The sequence below is a fragment of the Psittacula echo genome (genome assembly GCF_963264785.1).
Source record: "Psittacula echo genome assembly, chromosome: 1".
In the NCBI taxonomy this organism is placed as follows: domain Eukaryota; kingdom Metazoa; phylum Chordata; class Aves; order Psittaciformes; family Psittacidae; genus Psittacula; species Psittacula echo.
Window position 1 is genome coordinate 28,747,757 of NC_137735.1, and position 27,234 is coordinate 28,774,990.

General features: G+C 42.3%; 1 protein-coding gene across 1 annotated transcript in view; it reads right to left on the reverse strand.

Annotated features, from left to right (window-relative positions):
* Window positions 1-26,623, reverse strand: part of TEC (tec protein tyrosine kinase) — a 51,401-nt gene extending 24,778 nt beyond the window's left edge. Inside the window, exons 1-3 of the mRNA XM_080612664.1 lie at window positions 26,517-26,623; window positions 9,754-9,873; window positions 6,256-6,438 (exon numbers count right to left, since the gene is read on the reverse strand). Coding sequence (XP_080468790.1) covers window positions 6,256-6,393 — 138 coding nt within the window. The 5' untranslated portion in view covers window positions 6,394-6,438; window positions 9,754-9,873; window positions 26,517-26,623. The remainder of the gene's footprint in view (window positions 1-6,255; window positions 6,439-9,753; window positions 9,874-26,516) is intronic.
* Between the last annotated feature and the right edge of the window lie 611 nt (window positions 26,624-27,234).

Genomic DNA, 27,234 nt, shown 5'->3' on the forward strand with positions numbered 1-27,234 from the left:
AGAAGAACTTTCTTCCTTAGGAAGAGACTTTCAAACTTTGCAACCCCAGGAAAACTCAAGCTTTTATTCTGTTTTTCTCATCTATATCCTGGTTCAGTTTTGTTAGTTCTAACAGTTCTCCTGTTTATGCAAGACAGTTTTTACACAAGTCTGATCCTGATGGCAAATACCACTACCACCAGTGAAGACAAGAGCACCCTGCACCTCCCAAGATCAGCTCATGGGAAAGCACCTTCTACTTGACTCCACATTAAGAGTTTTATTTAGAAATATGCTTTAACATTTTCCCTCTGCAGCTATTTTTTGCCTTCTTTGTAGAAGCAAATGGTATATTAATAAATAGGCAAAAGCTGTGCCTACCCCCAATATCCTCTGTGAGGACCCTCCAGAGCTAACGGGTACCACAGCACAGACTCTCCCCCTGATTTCATCCTTCCTGTAACACCACAGACCCCCATTCACCCAAGCACATGCAGAGGTAACCATAAGGATCAGGATTTAGCCTATACGTTTTGAAAACACAATATCCAATATAAACTATTTATTGCTGTAAATGATGATCAATACAGTGAACATGAGCAAACAATAAAGATGCTAAAGCTTAGAAGGATTTCACATTCATAAGCTGACAGTCAGCTTCATACTCTAGGTCACTTCAAGCTGCTGTGGGCTGGGAAGTTTAATGTGAGCATGCTGTGCTGCATGTGGGAGGACAGTAACCAAACCACAGACATCAGCACACTTTAAAGAGTGTCACTGCTAAGAAAACTAAGACAAAGAGAGAGAAATACCACAGTGAAAGGGAACATTTCACAGCTACAATAGATATGAGGATGCTAACAGTTTGCACATTGATAACAATTCATACAATTATGACCAAATCTGTGCCAGCTTTGTGGGACCCATGTGCTCAGAAGAAACACCGATGTGGAACTTTTCAAACCAACAAAATAACAGGACATCTCACTTGCACAAACTAGCTCCTTTCAGCTACTCCAGTGACGAGAAGCACTTTAACACCTACATTTATTATCTTGCCTTCATCTCAAAGAATTTCCCTTGCCTAAAATGCCATCCAGAGAAAGAAGAACTCTAGTCTGATGACATCCTTAGTTCAAGTGAAATGCTCTGCCAGCATGAGCTGACTGAAACCTGTGTGAAGTACCTTACCTGGTATCACACTTAATCTCTAACACAGCAGTAAGCCTGCTCCAGACAGTGCCAGACTGCCCTAATATCTCCTCCCATTTCAGAGACATCTGACTATGCATTGAGAAAGAATTCATGAGAGTAAAAGTTAGAGGTACACAAGGAGAAAGAAGATAAACCAAGAGTACTTGGTGGACCACTCTGGTGGTCGCAGTAGCTTGAATGCTATTTCTGTGCTGTTTGTACTGTTGGCTAACTCCAGAGGAATAAGAGATACTGAATAAAAGTGCTAAGCCACTCTGCAAAAGGAGTGTGTGGGACACCAGGCATACTGTTAGAGCTGTAAAGTGAGTTCCATTACAACTGTTCAGCTGACACTTCCAATTTCAGTGATAAGGTGGACTCTCAGATAAACACTAAGGTTTGATTTTCCAAACCAGTCAGCTAAAAGCCTGAATGCACCACATGTTTGGAAACAAACTCCAGAGCATTTTAAGTTGAATATGCAAGATACAACGCCATTTTTGACAGAAAATGGCCAAATGTAACTTCACATATGCATGGCCCTAGGTATTTCCCCAAATGCCTCCTTGGATTTTAAACTGTGCTCCTTTCAGGATAAAATCAGTAATTTGGAAAAAGTCACACTAAAATTTTAGCTAAAGTTTTGCTGGTTAAAAATAGAAAAACATTTTATTCTATTCTTCAAGAAGAGCGGTGGTCCTGCCCCTCTATTCTGCTCTCGTGAGACCTCACTTGGAGTATTGTGTGCAGTTCTGGTGTCCTCAACATAAAAAGGACATGGAACTGTTGAACGAGTCCAGAGGAGGGCCACGAGGATGATCAGGGGACTGGAGCACCTCCCGTATGAAGATAGGCTGAGAAAGTTGGGGCTGTTCAGCCTGGAGAAGAGAAGGCTGCGTGGAGACCTCAGAGCAGCCTTCCAGTATCTGAAGGGGGCCTACAAGGATGCTGGGGAGGGACTCTTCATCAGGGACTGTAGTGACAGGACAAGGGGTAACGGGTTCAAACTTAAACAGGGGAAGTTTAGATTGGATATAAGGAAGAAATTCTTTACTGTGAGGGTGGTGAGGCACTGGAATGGGTTGCCCAGGGAGGTTGTGAATGCTCCATCCCTGACAGTGTTCAAGGCCGGGTTGGATGAGGCCTTGGGTGACATGGTTTAGTGTGAGGTGTCCTTGCCCCTGGCAGGGGGGTTGAAACTAGATGATCTTAAGGTCCTTTCCAACCCTAACTATTCTATGTTTCTATGATTCCAAATGACTTGGATATTTTTAGTATTGTTACTGCATTAAACGTTTGATTTTCATACAAGCAGATTTACTTCAAAATTGCTTAACTTTGCTTATTAATTTCCTACAGATTAGTATTTTCTGATTTCCTAGAATAAATTAGTTCAGAAAAATGAACAGACGCTTACCTGAGTATGCTAAGCTTTCAAACCACACAAAATAGGAAAGAGGCTTCCTAATAAAATATTTCATCCTAGAGTTTCCTCACTAGATCTCTACATGCCTTTGCTATACAACCAGACTACCTGGAGAAGTTACACTGCAATCAATGACTCCAGCTGACACCAGCAAGCATAGTGCAAGAGTCCTCAAGAGAAAGGGCCAATTTCAGCAAACAGGCCTACTACCTCCCACTTCCAAGCTGCCATAGTTACTACTGTCCATGTAAACCTGTGTAAAGCTAGCTCAGTAAGCCTACAAGACATATTTGAGAACCCTGTACATAGCTTGAGCCTGACTGTAGCATATTCAGTTTTATGGTACATCTCCATATTCAGAACAGGAAGAGATTTTACTTCTTCCCTATTTTTATACTTTCATGATCAGTACTCTCTGCTTGGACAGTGATTCAGTTATGTCTTACTACAATGAATTTTTGTCTTCATTAGAAACAATACATTACATTAAGATCTTGTTAGCCACTATTGCAACATCAAGGAAAAAACACAGAACATATTCTTCCCAACAGTGTAAGCTGATAAACTGTTAAAGGCTTCATGAAACCTATAACATTAACTCAGCCTTTTCTATTGTTATAATTATTGTTAGCCCAATATCGCACAATAGTGCAGTAATGGCATTTCCCTAACATTTACACTTACTAATTCACAGAATTTATGCCTCAAAAAGCCAAATACAGAAGCCATCCCACTTTAAACAGGATATTCGTCTTTTCTGACAACATAAAAAATTCATCTCCAGGATGCTTAAGCCAAGTCAGTTCCTGATGTATCTTTATTTGCAAACTTTTTAATGCCCATCTTTTTAACCAACATTAATACACCTTCTGGATTTTTTTACCAAACAGCATAATGCCCAGAAGAAGTTAAGCCACAAAATCCAAGGTTCTATTGGCTTCCTACACAAGTTTCCCATGACATTACTTGTAATTGTAGAACTTTTCACAGGTGACCTAAACTTGGACTTTCCTTCCTGAAGTTCCTACGCTTTGAAACCAGCCTTAAAATTGAGCCTCTTCACTGATTCAAGTAGTTCACACACCTCCTCCACGACCTACAGTTCAGCAACGCTTCTAAGTGCAGAAGCTACGCTTCTCATGGCAGCAGTGCAGCTCCGGCTTCAGTGTAGACACTTTGTACCGTGACAGGGCGCCTGAGCTGCTTGGAAGCACATATACAAAGATTTAAATAGGTTATAAGCAAGTTTAAACAAGATTTTACTCTGTTGCTGGCAGTCATGTTTATCAGATAACTGTGTAATGCTCCAGGTAGGTATACGGCACTTTGTCAAGACAGGACATAAGAAAAAAAAATAGAGAAAAGCACTTCTATAATGTGCAGTTTCTGGTCAAAGAGCAAGTGATCCCCCACCACCGGCTGCACGTTGCAGGGTCAATTACATCTCTCAGCAGAATTTACAAGAACAACATTTTCTATGGTTGACTGCTTTCTGTTGTTATAAATATTCCACTTCTGTCACCAGACACACCAAGTGCCTAATTCTGTCACCTTATTTACAATCCCAACTTGCCCACACTTTGAGAACTGACTAATCTGGTTTACAAGGTCTATTTATTTTAACCCTGCTTTAAAAAAGAAGAGGTAGGATTGTTCACGTGACCACAAACCCAGGCTCTTCTTGAACCCTCTCTATGGCATTCCCATAGAAGTTAAAATGGAAAAAAAAAAAACCTACAAGACAAGACTTCAGTTTGGCCAACAACCACACTGGGAATCATACTCTTGCCTAGAGCAGTAGAACCCAGCCACCCTTGGCAGGCTGCTACCACTGCAGTTACATGATTAATGTGAGGGTGTGGGATCCTCTTGGCTTAGGATTTCCATGTTTATCTTACCAATCTGGACTTTGAGTATTGCCAAACCTGAAACAAGATCACTCCATGCCTACCCTTTCATCTGTCACATCTTTAAATTCAATCAACATACACAGTTATAGTTGTTTCAGCAATAAGCCTCCAACTATCCAGAGGGGCCAGAATCATTTCAATCCCTAATCATTCTTCTTTTTATATAAATCACTTCATCTACAATAGACAACTGTCTTACTGCAAATACAAATTTACAATCACCATCACTGGCTTAAAAAAGAACCCATCCAACCAAATAATAACCAAACAACTGATAAAACCTGCAAACTTTTTCCATTTCAGTTGCCCAGTGACACAAAGGAATAACTATTTCTGTGTCAGAAATCTTAGTCACACAGTATTTTTGTCCCAAATAGAGATCAAGTACTGCTGACAGAAATACCCAGTGTGCCCCTCTAAGATCAAAGCTCATTATTTTCAGACAATATTGTTAATAAACTAGAATCATAGAATCATATTAGAATGCTGATTAATGTTTAAAATAATCTGAAGTGGGAGGAACAGTGAACATGAGAAGAGTTTGAGGTTGGAGCCAGTCTAACAACCTTCTGCTGTCAGCAGTCAGAGCATCCTGTCCTCCTCCACCACCTGGCACCGGCCTCAGTGCTTGTCAGATCCTGCACTGAGCTACACAACTTGCTATCCCAGCAGAACACTAATCCAGCCAAAATAAACCCGATCTTTCTACTGATTAGCAAGTTTTTCTCAGAGCAGTATGGACTCCAAGTGCCAGAACCAACATAAGTGGATGTGGAAGGCCTGCAAGGCTAGGACATGGAAGTGACAGACGTGTCTGTTTCAGTAGCAAACTGCTGGGGTAGCATAGGTGTAATGTGTATTTTCATAACAACTGTCCTTACCTTAGGCTGGAGCATTTTATGAAGTAAATGTACTATGGGCAGCCCTGCTCCATCTCAATGCCAATAAAACCAAGTTTTAGCCCCCTCTCAGACAGATAAACCTCCTTGAAGAGTATTTTAGCCAGAGAACATTACCTGCAGGGGAAAGGGAAAGCTGGAAGCGGTAACTTCTTAAATGCCAACAACTAGACCTGCAAAACCTGTTAGTGACATTTCTATTTGACCTGAATGTAAGGTGACACAGAATAAGCGTGCCAGACATGTTTCAGATGCCTTCTTAGTGTTGTGTGTCCCCTCCTCCACCCCCCCACCCCCCCCCCCGTTTATTTTCTGGGGGGGAAAAGCATTAGAGGAAGGGGGAAAAAAAAAAAAAAAAACAAAAAAAAACCCACCAAGAACAAAACCCCACCAGAATTCTAAAATAAATCCATATTTTAACTCCACAGTCAGCAAAAATACACAAACACCTATTCTAAGGCAGATTGAAAACTGGCTGAACAGCTGAACCCAGAGGCTGACAGTCAGCAGCACACAGTCTAGCCACTGGTCTAGTCTCTGGAAAGAGAAAGAAATCAGCTTTGATGACCAGCCATAAAAGCTGTTTAGTCTTATTTCTGACATCCGGCCATATACTACTGCTCTGATTAAGAACCAGTTGACATTAGCTATTGGATAAGTTATATACGCATCTGTCTATCTGCATTATAACAAAGAGGGAAGAAACTGCAGTTCATGTTCATTGCAACCCACGGCTATTGCCCCCATCTGCTCCTGACAGCATGATAAACAGTAGGAAAAAAGCCAATAGCATACAAAACCAGAAAGGAACAAAAGTCACACTACAGTATAAACCTGAGTGTCCTACCTCGGCTCGACCTTCATAGTATGTTAGCATAGACTTTGTAAGTACAAAAAGCCTCTCTTTGTAGTTTAAGGGAGAAGTCCTCTTCTTCTGCTGCGATCTTTTAATCAAAATCTCTTGTAGGATAGTAGTCATATTCATTTCAGCCACTTGTCAGCTCTGTTTCTAGCCATTGAATATCAGTTCCTGTAAAGACAAGAGGAATACATCATTACTATATCTTTGGAGCATCACAGAACTGGAGATTTCTGTAGTAAAAAGAGCTTCTGGTTATAAGTGAAACTACCTGAAAGTACAGAAAGCTGAAGCTGACCCTAAGCAGTTGGAAGCTTACAGAAATTAATTATTAGACAAGAAAATTCAGGCTTTGCTCAGCTGAGGGCTGCACTGGCACATTCCCAGGAAGCCAAAAGCTGAACATGACTGGCATGAAGTAAGGGACACTGCAGCCTACATCACAGAAAATAGGGGTGAGAAGTCCGACACGTGCTCTAGCCAAACAGCAGCGTATGACTCCTCACCACTAAGTCCTAACGTGTCTCAAAGTTCTAACTGCTGAGGTCTGTGCATATACAAATGCCATTTGCAACACAGTTCATTATACAAAACTGAACATAAATCAGTAAAAGTAATTCTGAAAATTCACCCCAAATATATTAATGAAAATTTTCAGACATAGTTGTTTAGAAGATGGCAATTTGAGAACAGAAAATTAAAGTTTATTTTTCAGAAAGTGCTAGTATACACCCTCTACCTTCTATTTAGAAAGGCTTCATGCTGACCATCAACAAGAAGTAATTTACCTCTGACAGCTCTGATTGCTGAGTAACATCAAGCTGCTTTAAAGTTCTATACCATGATGCATATCTGTAGGACAGACTTAGGAGTACATAAAACAAATGCACCCGCAGTTACTTTGTTTGCAAATCTGGCTCCAGCGTCCTGCCAAAGACATTGTCAGGCAATCTCTGTTCTTTGCAATGATGCCAGCTTAAACACAGCTGACCTCCTACTCATATGCTCACCGCTGCTCTGCTACTCTGCCTTATGTGGGTGCAAGCATTCGTCCTGCTGGGATGGAAAGCGGGACATAGGGAAAGGATCCAAGCAGGCATTTCATCATGCAGCACAGATGGTTGCCTGCAGAGATTTAACACATGAGGTGGCACAGAGACAGGAACCAAAGATGTGGTAGAAGTGATGTGGAAGCTCTTCCAGAAACCTTTTTCCCCATCACCTTCCCCTTTGGTATCTTTCTGGCAGACCTGCCAGACCCCACCTCAAGCAGTGCTCCAAAGTTGGGACATGTTGCTGGCACAGGCCTGTACCGCAGCTCAGGCTAGAGCAGCACGGCTGCAGACTGAAGCCACAACCTGAAGAAGGAACAGCATCATCTGCTGAAGCACCAGTGACTACAACGATGATCTCACCTGTGTGTATGTGTGGAGGGGATGGGGGCCAGCCAGAGCCCTAGATAATCACTGCAGACCTGGAGCAGGTTGCCAAGAAAGGTGGTGGATGCACCCTTCTGAAGACATTCCAGGCCAGTTTGGATGTGGTTCTGGGCAACCTATTACGCTTAAAGATGTCCCTGCTCATTGCAGTGGGGTTGGACTAAATGACCTTTGAGGGTCCCTTCCAACTCAAACTATTCTATGATCTCTGTGCCAGTAGGAAATTTCCCTCCAACCTATTAAGAAAAAACAAAACAAAAACCACAACAACCAAAACAAAAATCCAACCACTTTTTCCATTTCTCACAGGAATCAATTTAGGCATCTAATTACTACTGAAATTATTTCAAAATTTACTGGGGAAATGTACATACATTATTTTTCTCTGAGGCAACATAACTTCAGCATGGACAAAACAATTGCATGACACAGTACTGTGCAGAGAAGTTTGAAAAATCGCAGGCCGCCTTGCAATATTACCTTACAAAAGTAAAGTTTAAAGAAAATTACATGTAAGCAAATTCACTTTAGTTCTTCTCCTGCTTTGTGCCTAAACATGTCATTATTGGCTGTGGCAGAACATGAAGTGACACTCTTTGCCTTCCAGCCTAGTCCTGATACAGCGTTCATCTCCCTGTGTTGGCCAAATGAGCTTTCATATCCCACACTCCTGCCATTTCACACAGCTGGATGTGGTTCTTCACCACTTTAAAATGTTACTTTCTTCTCAAGGTATATCTCTGAATATGCTAAAAAAAAAAAAAATATCAGTCTCTGGTCTACAAAGAACCACAAAGTAAGACCAGGTTAGGATGCATAATTAAAAGACTATAATAGGATTGAAAATTGTGATTATTGTAAATAATTTCTTTTTGGTTTTTGTCTTCCTATACATTTTGTTGTTTATCTGTCACACTCTTTCTGGCAAGAAGACAGATATTTTTAATTGGTAAATAGTTTTAGTAATTAAAAAATGTGCTCAAGACATCTGCTTCTGTTTTACTGCCCTTCTAAAAATAAATTGGCAATCTTAAAGGTAATTGCAGAGGAAAATACAAACATTGTATTAAAGTGAATTTTGAGTCAGTATTTAATTGAATTAAAAGTCAGTATTAACTTGCCATCACAGGCTCTCCCTCTCAAAACAATCTTTCTGTTCTCTATACTGTAAAGTCTCTGTGGACACTTAAGAAAAGCATAATTATTACCCATCTTGAAAACGGCAATCTCAGAGATCCCCAGAGTGCTACACTAGAGAACACGAGAAGGATTCAAAATGAACTGTGATTTCAAATCTCAATGCTAAAATATTTCATTTCCCTACCAGCCCTCTTTTGTCACATTAACATTATAAAGAAATAAAACAAAAATCCTTTTGACAAAAATTAGCATTAAAAAATAAAGCCATCAATAATGTAATTGGTCCATGTCTGCACCTTGTTGCTACACTGAATTATCTCTGCTATGAAGATCTCTGCAGACTAGGACCAGTTTTCCAGGTTAGAAGATCAGCTTTTGAATTTGCATTCGGTCACAGAAACCAGTTTTATTTGTTTGAGTTCTTTTCCAAACCAGTGGCTCTAACCACATTCCTATTTCCATAAATAAGGTTCAGGATAACTGAACCTTTACCTATTATTCTGAAAGTTCCTTTCCTAAATTGCAGTACTTCCCTGAGAAGCACCTGTAATGGCCACCCTCACCTTACCAAACCCGTACATCACTACTTTTTTTTTCAGTACGGTTTTGGAGGTTTTCTGCACTTTTCCCCTCCTTTCCCCCCAAACATTCCACTGTTCCCAGACCATCCCTCAGAACATGAAGCTGTTTGCATGACACATTGTTATCTTGTTATAAATCGCCCTGGGAGGTTCGTGCTGCCACCCATCTAAACGTTTCAGATCATCACTCCTGCCAAGGGCTTGCCCTGTTCCCTGCCAACCTCAGTTACACAGTAACAAATAAGATCTAATTTGCAGAGATGCTGAGGACTCAGAATGATGACAGAATTATGATATATCCCAAAGTAGGAGTTACAGATTCTCACCTTTTTTTAGGGTGGGAAAACATCCTCAACTTTAAGAATCAAAAAGTCTGCATCAGCTCGCACTATCCATCTTCACATCATACAGATAATCCCCCTGTATGGCATGAAGTCACCACACACCTTCCACAAAACAAAAGAAAACAACTGTTAAGATAAATCTACTACGTCAATACTGGTCAAGATGCGCAAAGTAAGTTTTCACTTGTAAACAGAGCTTCTTATGCAAGCCACCTTTCCCAGTTTTCACTGGGTAAAACTGAGGCACTAAGTGATGAGATAACCCCAGCAGTTGCAACACAACCCATCTATCTCCTGGTTCTCGCTCCCAGCTCCTGGATTGTATTTGTTTATTGAAACAATTAGTCACCAGAAACCGGTCATTAAGCACATGTAACCTTCAAATAGTAAATGTACGCAAGTCCCAATGGAAGTTCTAGGGAGCAGAGAAGAGAAAGTGCATCCCACTCCTACCAGGGTTTCTCTGATCCAAATGCGTTTTCACTTACAGCACATTGCTTTGTATCACACATAGTCATGGAGTAGTTCAGAAGAAAAAAGGCATTCTGAAAAACACGCTTATATGAAACAGTCATACAACGAACACCAACAGAAAACATTCGTCTGTGGCTGAAAAGAGTAAAATCAAGCTGGAACTCTGTTTTCCAAGTCTTGACACCTCCTTAGTGATGGTACCATTTACCTAAGAATTTGGGTTCTTCAGTGCAAAGTTTTAAAGCTAAGGTGATGGGCTGCCATGCAGGCCAGAGTCCCTCTAAGAAATCAGCATCGTCAAGTTTCTGACTTGGGTTTCATCATGCATCCTGCACAACTGCTCTTTTTCAGACTTCGGGCCCATCAATCCAAATTGGTAGCAAGTCCAAGTCTGCATATTTAATATTGAAAACGTATCACTTAGTGCAGTACATTAAAATTATGTAATATTCATTAACGAGATTTAAAAAGGAAATCAAAATGTCAATTTTAAGTACACAGATGGTACCTTGAATTCCAACTCAAATCAGTAACTCTTCCAAAATATTTTTTGTCCTCCTTTCTTGGATTAATTCATCTCAATTTTCTGATCATGTTTATAATGTATCTCTGAAAACAGCTGCAGTGGGGTAAGTGAACAGGCAGCACACTGCAGCTCTGGACAGAAGGCAGAAACAGTGCAGAAGGAAGAAGAAAAGGAGAACTCCTTACTCTGTTTTTTCTGCTGAAGCTGCTGTTGCTTTACCATGGAACAACAAGCTGAGTTACATGTGAATAGTTACTTACATAAGTACCCAGCACAGGCTTATTAGAATAATTACTACCCAGTGCAAGCAAGGATTGCAAAATCTGCTCCTGCTTATATGTTAAGAAAAGTCTATTTGCTCCACTTCTAAGGTTGCAGATCCAAACTCAAAAAAATAAAATACAACTGAATAAAAGACAACTGTTATTAAACCCTGTTCAAATGGTAAATTTTCACAGAAATACAAATAAATATGCTTTCACATAACATGTCATCATTTTAAAATTGGAACTGAGGGGGAAAATACTACAACGACATCTGAAAAGTATCATGTCAGAAAAAAGGAAAACTGAAAATGCAACTTTTGAATAGATTTCAAAATTATACCAAAAGGCTTGCAACACCTTAGTCTCTGTCTGAAAGTAAGCCAAAGAATAACTGGCTAATTTTTTATATAATCATAGAATCATAGAATAGTTAGGGTTGGAAAGGACCTTAAGATCATCTAGTTCCAACCCCACTGCCAGGGGCAAGGACACCCCACACTAAACCATGCCACTCAAGGCCTCATCCAACCTGGCCTTGAACACCACCAAGGATGGAGCATTCACAACTTCCCTGGGCAACCCATTCCAGGGCCTCACCACCCTCTCAGTAAAGAATTTCTTCCTTATATCCAATCTAAACTTCCCCTGTTTACATTTTAATCCATTACCCCTTGTCCTATCACTACAGTCCCTGACAAATAGCCCCTCCCCAGCATCCTTGTAGGCCCCCTTCAGATACTGGAAGGCTGCTCTGAGGTCTCCACGCAGCCTTCTCTTCTCCAGGCTGAACAGCCCCAACTTTCTCAGCCTCTCTTCATACGGGAGGTGCTTCAGCCCCCTGATCATCCTCGTGGCCTTCCTCTGGACTTGTTCCAACAGTTCCATGTCCTTTTGATGTTGAGGACACCAGAACTGCACACAATACTCCAAGTGAGGTCTCACAAGAGCAGAGTAGAGGGGCAGGATCACCTCCTTCGACCTGCTGGTCACGATCCTCTTGATGCAGCCCAGGATACAGTTGGCTTTCTGGGCTGCGAGCGCACACTGAAGCCAGCTCATGTTCATTTTCTCATCAACCAACACCCCCAAGTCCTTCTCCACGGGGCTGCTCTGAATCTCTTCTCTGCCCAACCTGTAGCTGTGCCTGGGATTGCTCCGACCCAGGTGTAGGACCTTGCACTTGGCATGGTTAAACTCCATAAGGTTGGCATCAGCCCACCTCACAAGCGTGTCCAGGTCTCTCTGGATGGCATCCCTTCCCTTCAGCGTATCAACCCAACCACACAGCTTGGTGTCATCAGCAAACTTGCTGAGGGCGCACTCAATCCCACTGTCCATGTCACCGACAAAGATGTTGAACAAGACCGGTGCCAACACCGATCCCTGAGGGACACCACTCGTTACTGGTCTCCAGCCGGACATCGAGCCATTGACCACAACTCTTTGCGTGCGGCCATCCAGCCAGTTCTTTATCCACCGAGTGGTCCACCCATCAAATTGATGTCTCTCCAATTTAGAGACAAGGACAGTGCCGAACGCTTTGCACAAGTCCAGGTAGATGACATCAACTGCTCTGCCCCTGTCCATCAGTTCTGTAGCCCCATCATAGAAGGCCACCAAATTGGTCAGGCAGGATTTCCCCTTAGTGAAGCCATGCTGGCTGTCACCAACCACCTCCTTGTTTTTCATGTGCCTTAGCATGCCTTCCAGGAGAATCTGCTCCAAGATTTTGCCAGGCACAGAGGTGAGACTGACTGGTCTGTAATTCCCCGGGTCATCCATTTTCCCCTTCTTGAAAATGGGGGTTTTATTTCCCTTTTTCCAGTCATCGGGAACTTCACCTGACTGCCATGATTTTTCAAATATGATGGCCAGGGGCTTAGCAACTTCATTCGCCAGCTCCTTCAGGACCCGCGGATGGATTTCATCAGGTCCCATGGACTTGTGTATGTTTAGGTTTTTAAGATGGTCTCGAACCAGATCCTCTCCTACAGTAGGCCCAAGGTCTTCATTCTCACAGTCCCTGCGTCTGCCTTCCAAGACTTGGGCAGTGCAGTCAGAGCTTTTGCCAGTGAAGACTGAGGCAAAGAAGTCATTAAGAACCTCAGCCTTCTCCAAATCCAGGGTAGCCAGTTCTCCCGAAAGCTTCCGGAGGGGGCCCATGCTGTCCCTAGTCTGTCTTTTTATAAAAATAAAAAAAATAAATAAATAATTTATTTGCTACGTACTTATAGAATCCCTTCCTGCTATCCTTCACATCCCTAGCCAAGTCTAATTCTAAGTGGGCCTTAGCTTTCCTAACCTGGTCCCTAGCTTCCCAGACAACATCCCTGTATCCTTCCCAGGCCGCCTGTCCTTGCTTCCACCTCCTATAAGCCTCTTTTTTCCTTTGAATTCTCCTGAGCAGCTCCTTATCCATCCAAGGAGGTCTCCTGGCCCTCGTCCTGCACTTCCTTCTAGTTGGGATGCAACACTCCTGAGCTTGGAGCAGGTGATCCTTGAATAACAACCAACAGCCTTGGGCCCCCCTGCCCTCTAGGGCTGTATCCCATGGAACCTGACTAAGCAGGTTCCTGAAGAGGCCAAAGTCTGCTCTCTTGAAGTCCAGGGCAGTGAGCTTGCTGCACGCTCTTCTCACTGTCCTGAGGATCTCAAATTCCACCATCTCGCGGTCGCTGCATCCAAGGCTGCCCTGGAGCATCACATTTCCAACCAGCCCTTCCCTGTTGGTGAGCACGAGGTCAAGCATGGCACCTCTCCTTGTTGGCTCCTCTATTACTTGCAGAAGGAAGTTGTCTTCCACACAATCAAGGAACCTCCTGGATTGCTTGTGCCGGGCTGTACCTTCACTCCAACAAATGTCAGGGTGGTTGAAGTCCCCCATGAGAACAAGGGCCTGTGAGCGTGAGGCTGTTCCTATCTGCCTATAGAGCACTTCATCCACAGATTTCTCTTTATCAGACCCGTTGAAAATAAAATTCGTATTTGCTTGTATGACTTTTAGGTTAAAAAGTAAACAGACTAAAGAGTGACTCGGTGACAACTTTGACTGAAGATTCTCAGATAAGCATGTGCTGTTGCAAAATATCCTTTGTTCAACTGAAGGCTACTCACATACACACACAGGAGGAGAATTTCATCACAACCAGCACAGGTTTTCCAAAATTCCTCAGAAACAGGCTCCCCACATTATACAACACACAAGCATTTGTTTCCTTGTGGTGTAACAACTTCAGTAGGTGGGGTAAGTGAAGTAAACAATGCTGAAAAAATGATGGTCCCTCTTTGATAGGGTCAGCTGGCATCAAGGCGGTTCATCACACCAAACTGGACCATCAGCCATCACAAAATAAAAATAGAGCCAAAGTGCACAAAACAGCTAGCAAAAAATGGCAAAAGCAGCAGAAGGGTTTCTTTCTCCTTAAAATGATGAGTTCAGATTTAGGAGAATGACATGTACATGTCCGCAAATCATCTGTAAACTCACCTATTGCTCGTTATTGTGATCCCCTGGAAGCAATACAACTCAATGACAAAGTTATCCCTTTCACAGCTTTATAGTGCCCATTCTTCAATTCCCTCATTAATACTTTTTTTTTTTTTTTAGGAGAGGAACCTTTGCTTTATGAAACAAGAAATACATTATTACCATCCATGATGTAGAATATATGTTGACAGGGGCACTTCTTAATTTCAATGATTTACTGCTAACTTTGAGTTAGCAGCACTATGGGATACCACACAAAGGACAGACTGATCGATTTGCACTGCCCTTAACAACTTTTGTTTTTATTCATTCCTCTACAGCTGACTATTTGTAGTGTTTCTTATTAGTTCCACATAAAAGCTGTGCAATACCTATAAACTTGCACTGACTATTTTGTCTTCAGTTTATTCAGATCAAAAACCTCTCTAGCATTTGTAATGTTCTCTGCTGGAAGAGAATACAGCTGAAACTTAGTTTGGGACACAGGAAAGCAAGGCACAAAAAAAGACTTTGAAACATCAGTTAAAGGAACACAATGCAAATGTTTTCTCAGCTTACTGACCTCCTGCATGCTCAGCCACCTGAACTTTCTAAAGATAAAAAGCTTTTGAATGTGTCACTGCCTCAAGAAATAGTATTGGTGATAGAGCAGATGGTCAGCTCTTCCATTGTATGCTGTCCCCAACTTCCTATATTTGTTTTGTTAGTCACAAGGTGTTATGAGTTCATCTTGCGATTTCATCAAGAACTAGAAAGTCATCTTCATTTCGCTACTAAAGATAAGTGAAACTCACTGCCAAAGAGTTGCAAATCTTCCTGAACATGAACTTATTCCCCTCCTGTATTTAGTGCCTGCAAAGTGATGTTGGCATGGCTTTAACATCTCCAAGACTGTTTCTGCCACTCTTTCAACACTTGTGAAAAGTCTTTGTTGTTCTTCACCATCATCTATATAAAGTTTACCCCCTACCTTCATGCACCCCATTTTTCTCACACAGATTAAGAATATAACATGAAAAACTGATGGTTTATGTTGTTGGGGCGGGGGGGGGAAGGTCTTTATATGTGTATGCACATCTAGAGAGTAGTTGTAATTCATCATATTGGGAAAGGTAATCAAAAGTGTATGCAAAACCACACACAGAAACCCTTCAACAGCAAGAAAATTTCAAATACTCTGCCAGTCTAGTCTTTTTAGGCTTGAGAATTTTAGATACTTGTGTAACCACATACATCATGTGGCATTACCCTCTCTTCAACCCACATACAGCAGTTAATTGTTGCTATTATTTCCATAATAATGCTATTAGCATTAGCTACTATTGTTAAATTCCACTCCAGCATCCAAAGTTACCTCCTTATTTTTTGAAAAGCTTTCAAGGTGGCCTGCCACAACTGAACAGCGCTTCCCACAGCAGAAACCCAACTTCAAGTATTCTGCAGACAGAACTGACCTCTTCCACTGAGAATCTGTGGGTCTGGGCTCACCAGAAGCCATATGCCCTCTTGACACAAACTAAAACATCCTGTTTATCAGCAAGGTTTATTGCATTCACACAGCTTCCAGGTGAGACCTTAACATATTTGATGACCTTAGCACACAGGCAGACCAAACTTTTACAAGATAAACTTATCCCCAGCTGGGCCTTCTAACAAAACCTCCTGCAACAGCCACCAAAATCATACGCAAGAGAATTAGGTATATTTTGAGTCAAGTAAAGGAAAATTAAAATTAGAGAATTAAAAAAAAAAAAAAACAAACCAAACAAACAAAACCAAAAACGCCCTTCTTTTTAGAGACTTCTTTCTGAGGGTAGATTTCCAATTTTTGAACGGGGGAAGCAGTGCTATTGTATGAATTTAAACAGCTGACTGAGGATGCTGTTGCTACCCATATACATTGGCTTTCTTACTGCCATTTCCATGATGCCTAATCCACATTGCTCATGCAAGGACCAAATCCAAGCCTAACATTTTTATGTACTGATACTTGACATTAACCCTTAGAAGGGAGATAGCAAGTTTTCCTAGGTCTGAACTTTGTTGCTCAGGTTTATTTTCATTTGTAAATACCACACAAAGTGGGGTGAAAATGGTAAACTATTTTTTCCTGCTGACATACAGCATCTCTTACCTGCTGTGGTGCCATCACCAGGACTTCAAGATGCTGCAAGGAGTGTTGACTGCAGCAGGCCAAATAAGGCAGGGCATAAAGAGATTTGTTTCTTTATTTATGCAGTATAAAGGTCTGGTGAAGAATATTAATTTGGTTTAATTGCACAGATATAACTGGTCCTCCGATGACAGAAAAGAGGAAAAACAATAAGCATGAACAAAAAGGGAAGATTAGGGTTGGAACTGGGAGAAGGTAGGTGGTATGCTGGTCCTTCTTACCTGTGTATATACCCTTGAAACAACACGGTCCTCTTAGTTCCGGCAAGTATTTTCTAAGTAATGTTAAGAGAAGAAAATGGAAGAACAACCTCCGAACCAGCACGGCATTGGTTTGGAGGAGCCGAAGTTCAGAGAGAGCAGAGTCTATTTATTTCACTTCTACATAGACCCAAGCTACTCCACCAGTCCCTCCCTGGCCCTGCAGCACTGGGTGGACATTTGGTAAAGCAGAGCTGCTGCCTCAGTCTTGCTCCTAAAAGTCCTCTGCTGATAAGAACAGAAGAGAAACAGTAACAGCCACTTACTAAAGAGAGAGACAAAGATGAGATTGGCAAAAGAAATGAGCAATGCTTGTGCAAAAGCTTTTCCTCCTTCTCCAGGAAGCTGGAGATTTAGAAGGCTGGAAAAATAAACATTCTTTTAAATCAGAGGTTGAACCTAATTCTGTTTAGGAAATCTAAAGCTCAGCATTAAGTAGGCTGTCAACTGCTATTGTACACAAACCTGCAAATGTAAGAAAGGCAAATCAAATCTATGGGGAAGAAAGTCTGAAAAAGGGAAGAGAGGTCAACAGTGCCTGAAGCAATCCTTCTTCTTAGTTCCAGTAGTCAGTTTAATTCCCTTTCATCACAATTTGAGGTTTTCTAAATGTTATACAATCTCAGGTGAGTACATGACATATTACACAAAAATAAAGTCAATCTATTTCAGTATTTGATACACTCTTTTGACATAATGCAACTAAAATACTGTAATACATACAAATTATGACTTGATTTATGCACAGGGAATGACTAATACTTCCTCAGTTACTTCTCTTTCCACACACTTATATAAACATTTTCCCCTAAACAACTACTTCTTCTCTGACTACTAAAAGTTAACTAAAAGTTAACTCTTTCTGTTCTACCAGCATACATTGCCAAGTAACTGATACCAATATAATGAACCTAACTTTGCACCAACTTGAACATGATCGTGGTTTTGTTTTGTACCACTGGGCTGACATACCTTTCAAAGTGGAGAATGGTAGAAATAAGTCACCTATTGACCACCTGGGACCACCTCTCCTCTGATCCCAAGGCCATTCATTCTGGAGCTAGAACCGTCAATAATATTTCAACACCTAAAAGCAACACCCAGCCTTCTAGATCATTACCTGTGATCATCTTAAAAGCTGAAAGAAAGTTTTTCTGGCTTAAACATATTTTGCCAGCAATAAGCAAACCTGAAATAACTCCTAAGAAGCCTGCCTGTTCTCCACACCGAAGAATTACCGTGTACATCTCTATGGCACAGCTGAAGCCAAAGAAACCCTAGCTTGGCTCCTGATGGCAGAAAAGCAGTATCAGCACTACCTGGCACTTGCACTACTAAACACTACTCTGGAATTACTCATTCTGATGCAGATTCTGCTGCATCTGCTTTTGATCCTAGCCAGCTTGTTGGTAGCTTCTCTCACTCAAGCTCCATAGAAAAAAACAACAGATGAGCCCAAGGATGAACATCTTGAGTCACTCACTCCTGGGTTTGAAACACAATTTTCAAAGAATGCCATGAACTGGATTGGTTTTAAATTTCATAACAGCTTTATGAATTAAAAATGTATTTTCCATGTCTCTCGAGAGTTATGTAGAAGTGGTCTGTAGGTACATCTTACATGAAGGAGAAGCAGGCAGCAACTATGACTTCACTTCAACTACTCTCTGTCCCAGGCTACCCTTAAATGACCTGATATGCCTTGCATATGTAGAAATACAGTGGGTCACAAAGAACCTATAAATTTCTTCAGTGCCTGGAGGAAATCCCGTGATATGGATACACAGGGTTTGAAATCCATCTTCAAAAGCCAACCTCTAGTTACAAAAGCTCAGGCTATGCAGTCTGTAGAAGCCCTGCTAGAATATGTCTCACAGCTACTTAAAAACGTAGCAATTCACCCTTGCAATGTACCAGCCAATAGTACTATTAGTCAGATGAGTTTATTTGAGCAGCCTGGTCTAATGTAAGGTGTCCCTGCCCATGGCTAGTGGGGGTTAGAACTGGATGATCTTGGTTCCTTCCAACCCAAACCATTCTGTGATTCAGGGAAGTGTCTCAAAATCGATTTGAATCAAAACAGTATTTAAGACACCCTGCAAACACCAGCTATATTATCTGCTTTTATTGCTAGGGAAGCAAACTATTTACTGAGCAGCATGTCACCTGCTTTTTGCACTTGTATTTTAATTCACAAATAATGTAAAAGAACTTCTTACTTTTTCAAGGAAACTGCCATCTCTCAAATTGACAGCAGGTTGTAGCTCTTTATCTGTCTTCTAAGATTATTTCTATCATTTCAATCAAGCAGCTTTTAGTTGGATGAAACAGTCTCATCAGAACTCAGATATCCTTTTATGACTTCTGCAGTGATCCTCAAGATATGCTTTTTCACTTTTGCAGCCATACAGAAACTATATTGTTTCCCAAAAAAAATGGATAAAACTTCTAGCACCTGCAGCATAAAAGACAACTGAGTGATCTAGTATCCACAGAATGACAACTATACATGCATCCTTAAGCCTCACTGCAAAGGGATGGCTTGTGGAAAAACCTGTCCAGACCCATCTGTAATAAACTGGCTACATGCCAGCTAAAGATCACATGGTCATAAGACAAGCATACGGCTGGGAAAAGCTGTAAGGAATCCTGAGGTCAGGGAAAACTTGCAAAAAAAGTAGTTGGCTTTCAGGGAATTTGAGAGACTTTCAGGCATGTGGCTTGCAGGAGAGAAACCTACACCTGGATAAGCAGGTTAGAGAGGTTAGAGAGAAGTGATGGGCGCTGAATTGTTCTGCCTTGATATTAATACCAATTTAACAGAGCCAGACGAGGTGGCCATGAGCCAGCTCCAGGGATGCACTGCTAGTATTTTCCTGGGTTGTTGAAGACCACAGTTTACTCTCCACATTGCTAAAATCATGACCTTCTTTATATCTTTTATCAAGCATCCACCCTTCTAGGTCATTCATGTAGAGCAGGCATGAACCAAGTTTATGTCTGCTCCATAGAAACAGCTGCTAACAGCCCCACTGTTCTCCCTCTCAAAAGGAGTAAGCTTAATAAAATCATAACCTCTTTTTAGTCAGCCTTTCAGTTACTCTTCAGATGGTCTATGAAGAACACCTTAGCAATAAGCTGTAATACAGAAGTTTCACTGACTAGTTAGGTTATCTGAGGCAACAGTTAAACAAGTTTGTGAGCAAAGAGATTAAGCAGGGCTCCTGCATGCCCTGTACTCTTCAACAGGAGCAATTCTGACCTTTGTACACCAGTATTCAGCTTTTAACAAACTCAAGTATGCAAAAGACATTGCCCAGGTAACCATATGCTATGTGGTAAGACGCTAGCAATACATACTAAAAATTTACAAAACATGCCTTCCCCCTCCCCAAATATATAAGAAATTACACCATGTTTAAACACATTCATTAATAGGTACATTAATAAGAAAAATATACACTTATATTAATAACTGGTTTTAAATAGGGACAGAAACAAACACCTGTTAGACTGCATGGCAGCAGCACAAGGAAATACTTCAGTAAAACAGGAGAATTTCAGCTTAAGACAAAGCTGTGAAGTTGACTCAGATGATTAACTACTGGTCACAACTCACGTATTGACTAATATATTGCCCCTCCAAGTCTTTATTTTCAAGGAGTATTAGAATGCCATTTTGTTCCTTTTTTCTCCTACTGAGTGACTGACTAGCCCCAGATCTCTCTCATACGGAGTCTGCAATACATCTAATGTTCCAAGTCAGAACTGCCTTCTGTGCATGAGGAAAAACTCAAGGCAGCAAGTGGGGGGCAGGAAATACTGCAAGTTCCTGTTTGTCAAGTTTCCCCTGCATCATTTTCACCAGGCTACATCCCCTCTGCTACAAAGCAAGCACAAGAGACTGAACCCAAAATGAATGACCATTTACATTTCATCCAAAATATCATACTACTGGTTCCCACATCTGGCAATTCAGGGCAACGCATACCAAAGTGATGGCGTTAGCAAGGTCAGCGCTCTTATCTTCTGATCCCGGGCTATCTTACCCTGTTATGTTGAATAGGTTACAAGGAAAATTTCACAAAAGAAAATCAAAATTCTCCCCTCATCATACTACACCCTCACCGCACCGAGGTGGCACAACATGACTCTTGGTGAGAGAATTACCACTTGGCTGCACTCAAAATGGTAGAGGCAATGCTTCCAGACCCAATTTCATGTTCTCCCACTTCATGTAGGCTTAGCTGACATACCACTTGAAGGACTGTATTTACAGCAGCTTTTGCTTTCTTTAATCGGCTAAAAAGCCTTTCAGTTTCTGTTTTGCCCTGTGCTTCAACCATGTGTATGGTACAATAGGGATTAAAAATTAAAAACCAAAGACTTGAGTAGTATCTACGCTGCTGAGTACTGTCTGGAGAGATACTTGGAAGAGTAATATCTATCTTCCTGAAGTTATTGAAGCAGAGCACACAGAGTTCTTCCCTAAAATTATTCGTAGAGCTCCGTTAAATTGGTAAGCTTTTACTTGCATTTCAGCCGCTTACTGATAAAGTCTCCACATAGAGGACTAAAACTCCAAGCTGTGACCTTGAAGAATTTCTTCTTCACTTACAGTGCAGCCTAAGCAACAAGGAATACCAAAGGGCTTTGTCAAATGTCAAAATATGAGTATTAATTCAGGGAAAAAATGTCTCACTGAATCTGAAAATAAACACAACTGAGGCAGTGCTGTGGTCCTGTGCTTTTCCTTTCCTGTCACTCCCGCAAGGTAGTGAGAATCTCTAGCAAAGCAGCTTGTTATCTCTGCTCTCCTTGATGTCAGTTCTCAGATGTTGAGGTGCTTCAACTGCTGTAAGCCACACAGGGAATGACAGCATCTGTCAGGTGCCACAAGGCATTTATCACCTTAAGAAACAGCATTTAGCTTAAACTTTCTTTAAGACATCATGCAGTAGTCATTAATGCTTTATACTATCTTGCTCCACTTTGAATATTTATGGTGATGTATAAGGATATTAGAGAAAGATCATCACCAGAAGCTGGGCTGACACAATTCAGTCCCATTGAGGTCAAAATTACAAGGAGTAAAGTTAAGAAACTGCAAACGTAAGATAAGATAGTCCTTTATGGCTAGGTCTCAGGTTTTTGTGTGGAGTGCCTGCTTCATACTGACTTACAGAGTTACTTTCAGTTCAAGAGATGCAGAAAAGTAATGACATCTTGAAAATGGATATTCATGTTCAAGAGACACAGAAAAGAGAAGGTCTATTTTCATTTAATAAGCATAAAGGGTCAGGAATTGGTCCCAGTCTAACATAAAGGGGGCAGTGCTTTCTTCTGCAGGGCATGGCCCAGTGTCCTGCCCAGACTCTGGTTCAGAAGGAAGAACATCATCCCCCATACCACCCATAGCCAGGTTTTTCTGCCCCACGTTCAAGTGGAAACAAGAATAAGTGTTCCTAGGATTTAATCAGATGCCAGCTGGTAATAAGCACAGGGCTGAACAAAACCCCTCCTAACAGGAAACTCAGCTGTGACCTACTTGAGTATACATGAAGTTATACCCTACATGTGACAAAGTGGTACCCATTCATACATCTGCTGATAAAAGAAACATGGATAAGGAAACGGAGTGCCAAGAAAAGTGTTTGCCCAGGTACCACATACCTCAGCATGGTGCAATTTAGGTTTTTTTCTTTTTTCCTGCATTTGTTCAATATCACATAGGATTTTTACCTCAACAGCTGAAACAGGGCAGCCCAGTAGCCTGTTGCTTTGCCTCAGAAAAGGGGCTGTGACTACAAATGTGGCCAAATACTTCTCCTTCCCATCACCGAAAGCTGAGTCCCATGGCTGCCCTTGGCAGACGGGTAACAGCTCTCATACCTCAGCCATTGGCTAGGCTCAGGCTCTCCCACAGCAACTCTTCTCTCTCTGGCAAGCTCCCCAAAACCATCTTTCCTGCCCATAGTAGCAAGGCTGGACAACACCAAGCTACGTACAAGCTTTATTGAACCACCTAGAATACAGGACAGTGTCACCCAACCAAGATGCATCTTTTCAGCAATGTCATTTTCCTCCTAAGCGTTTGGGTATTGTCAAAACCAAAGACTTCTCCTAGGTCTTTACCTAAGAAAGGTAAACACTGCCTCTGATGGACAGACCTATTCCCAGGAGAAATACAAAAACCTGCTCCTTGCCTTGCAAAGCACCTCCTACAGGGAGACACATCTCACCACACGTAAAAAAAAAGTCTCTCTGTTTTCAGGGGTTTATCTCACATGGTATTTTCTCTAACTCTGAATCATTGCCTGTGTGTCTGAGCTGGGTTAGGAGATGACTGAGAACTGCCGGAGCTGCAATGGTCACGGGGCACTGGTCAATCACAAGCCTCTGCTCCCCAGTTCCCCTTCTGCCACACCAGACAAAGGGCATTGTGAGTCCTATAAGGGAACACTGGCCTCCCTCACCTACACACCGCTTTCTTTCCTAATGCTTTTCCCTTCAGAAAATACACTTAGAAAACCAGATCAGAAGCAGGGCAGCAGAACGCTCCTCTGCCAGCAGAGGAAACCAGGGAGTTGTCTTTAGAAGGAACACCCTCCCTTAACAAAAATATGTTTCTCGAGACCTGACTGATCATTTGTTAAAATACAAGTGCAATTTCACTGGTTTCTGGAGAGTTGTGCCCCATTGTGCCTAGCATGAGGCCCTGGCCAGGAGGACGGGTGAATTGGGCTGATCTCACTGCAGTGAGGAGATCTGTCAGGCTGCAGATAGTGCGAGTCCTTCCCTCGCATTTCATGTAAAAGAGGAAGCTATGGGTACCAGCAGATCATGTAATTAACATTATCACTCTAACTTCCACAGTACAACCACTGACTGACCATTGCTATCACTTTTTAGCCAAAGTATTGGTAATTCTGTACAAATAGATGCATTTACGTAATGATAAAAATATCTGTACCACAAATCCAAAAATATGACAGATGTCCTCCAGAAGCATGTGCGTTCTTTGAACTATAAGACCCACCACCTCAAGCCTCCTTATCTATGCCAACCTTTACCCTACTCTGTCCAAGTACTGCTTTCCATATTGATTTTTATAGTGATATTTTTCTTATTGTATTTCTGCAGCAGAGCAATTGCAGACTGCTACAACTGATTCTTTGGCATACACTAACTTGCCTTTTTTTAAAGAACAGTTCCAAGTTCAGCAGCAAAAAGCTAATAGGTTACTGAAAAAAAGTCAAAACAAGTAGAAAAACATCTCAGAGGTCAACAGTTAAGAGCGGCTAAAGACAGTTTTTCCATGATCTTTGCATCAACAGCAGGAAGCACAGACTTCCATTGTCTAAGAAACAGAAAATATTTTGCATATTTGAGATACAAGTATTTGTAGGAAACTTACACCATTACACACCTTATCTTGTGTATCCAGTTTATAAGCTGACACAACACAGAGGCAATTAAACCTACAACAGGTTGCACTTGCACTTGGTGGAGAGAAAGACTTTTCTTGACACTGCCAAGCAATTCTGTGAAAGTAACCACTTCCCAGTTATTTTAACTTTAATTACAGGATACCACACTATCACGGCATTTCTGAATACAATGTTGTTTCAGGGCAAGATGAAATAATGCAGAGCTGATATTGTTATCAGCTTGATTTTATTTTTCTCTCTTTTTAACCATTGTAGGCAGGCAGCCAGGTTACTGGATACATTGCAATGCCACATTCACAATGCTGAGCCCACAGCTAAGAACTGAAATGCAACTTTCCGTAGGGTGTAATTCTAGCTGCCTCTCAGTGGCTTTAAGAGATTTAAGGCTGTAAAAACTCTATGTTAACATCCCCAAACCCTTCAGTGGTACTTCCATGAATTTTGAAGTGCTAACAAAGTCAGCTAAGAACTAGAGTTACTTCAGGATGGGGGTCTCTAACTGGCAGTATGTTTTAACTATGTGAACTCCAAATCTTTGGGTTTGGTTTTCACACCTATGAAATTCGCTTATTAAATCAGTAAGGGGGAGTAACCTTATTTGGTGGTGCTAAATATAATCCCACCACTCCGTTTTCAGTGGTTTCAGCAGACAAGCTTATGCAGAAATTGTTTGGTTCAAAATACTTCTACTATTCATTTAGAAGTTCAGCTGAACCCTTTCACTGATGACTAAATGCAGAATAAAAATGTATTATTTCTCAAGAAGACAATTTCTCAATAAATAAAACTTCAAATAAAAGCTAGAAACACATCAAGAGGAGCCTCTGAGAGCAAATAGGCTCTCTCCTGCTTTACAAACCATAACCATCAAAAGGCCATCAGGAGCACTCTGCCCCGGAGTTCCCTCCCCACCTACAAGAGCAGTACCCAGGAAACAAGATGAGGATGCCTAAAGGGGCTCTTCTGCAGGTGATGTGAGCCAAGCAGCACAGCTGGCGCACTGAAATGAAAGAGGAGCATGTGCAAAATCCCTCCGAGCACTCCCTCAGCATAACTGAGAGCTGCCTTCTGATGGCCCAAAATACCCCCAACATTTATATAGTAGGTGTAAGTAACAACTCATCTTTCGGCCACTGGAGAGTTCCGACAAATTCACCCACAACGCTTCACGCTACAGCCATGCTATAGTAAAGGTGATAGACAGTCAGTGGAAGTATCAGCAACATTTACTCTCAAATGAAAACAAATGCTCCAGAAGCAAGTACTTGCAAGACATCTTTTTATCTGCATTTCTACTATGGTCAGCTTTTCCATCTACAAAAACTACAAACTCACTTACTTGACTCATAAAACAACACTAAGTATTTCAGATTAGCATGTGTCACAGTGAGGTACTCATCTGTCATCCCAAACTCATGGCCATGCCTACACTAAAAGTTCAGTTTACAGTTCAAATAATTATCAGCTCCAACTTATAGGGACGCAGAAGGGAAGCCTGTTGAAAAGCACCATGCAACTTACCCACTACATGAGCTTCAGGTACACTACGTCCCAGCACCAAGCTACACAAAAGCAATCACCGACAAGAAAGGATAACCACGCTGTGGAACAGATAGCAGGGGTATTATTATCAAGACTAAACTCATACACAAGGCAAATTGTGCCTTGAGACAAGGTGGAACAGTCTCAGCAAACCACAGCAGTTACCGGGATATAGGGAAAGACTCAAGAAGAAAATCACATCAACATGGAAATATTCAGCAACTGTTTGCTTTAAAATGTGTTTGTCAGCCCCGGCTACAACCCCTTATATTACACAAGCTACGGCAGTTTTAAGCAAAGGCTTAAAATGCACCTTTTGTCATAGCTCCCGCTTACAGACCCGCCTGCCACACGCCGAGAGAGGAATGCCTTGACTCTTGGTGTGTAGCGAACCTCCGAAGTTGCAGAGAGCGGCTGCTACAGAGTCCGCTTCGCCAGCCTTCCCGGCCCGGGAGCCGCACACCGGGAGCGCGGGGTAGCCCCGGCTGCCCGCGCGGGTACATGAACTCGTCCCGCTCGGTTCGCGGAAACGGCTCCGCTGCTCGTCACCCCCGGCTCTGCCTTACCTGGGTGTCCCGGCTGCCGCGCAGGGAAGCAGCGCACTGCCCCTCTCCGGCACGGGGAAGCGGCGGTCGCGGCACCCTCAGTTCCTCCGCCGCACACAGCTTCCCGCGGGACAGCGATGGAAGAAGCAGCGGGGCGGCCGCAGTGCACAGCCCGCTCCGCCCCGCTCCCCTCCCCGTCCCCGCCCCGTCCTGTCCTGTCAAGGGGCGGTGGCGCGGCCCTGGGCGCCCTCTGAGCTCGGGGCAGGTGAGGAGCTGAAGGAAGAGGGTGGCCCACATCAAACTGACCTGAGAAGAGCTGCTGGAAAGCGCTTCGGTGAAGCAAAAGAAAAGGCGCCTCGTACAACTCGGAACAGGATGTAAACTCTTTCCCAAAATCTGGCTGCACCCCAGGGCTTGGCACCAGCTGGCTTTAAACTGGGTGTAACCAGTGCTTTGGCTCAGGTGTTTCTCGTTCCAAACCACGGTGAAGACTGAGCGCTCACAGGGCTATGGGGAACGGGTGGGTACAGTGCTCCTTATTCTGATCAGGCTGAGCGACCTGAGGCTGCTCTTGTGTAACGTCCAGTCAGATTTGTTCATGCCCAGATGGCCTCCAGGGTTGCAGTGTCTTCCTCATACTTAACTATATGTAATGGTCACATCCAGTCACCCCAGAGCTCAGACACTTATCTATATCCAGACCAAATGAAGGTGCCTTTTTGCACCCATCAGGAGTCCG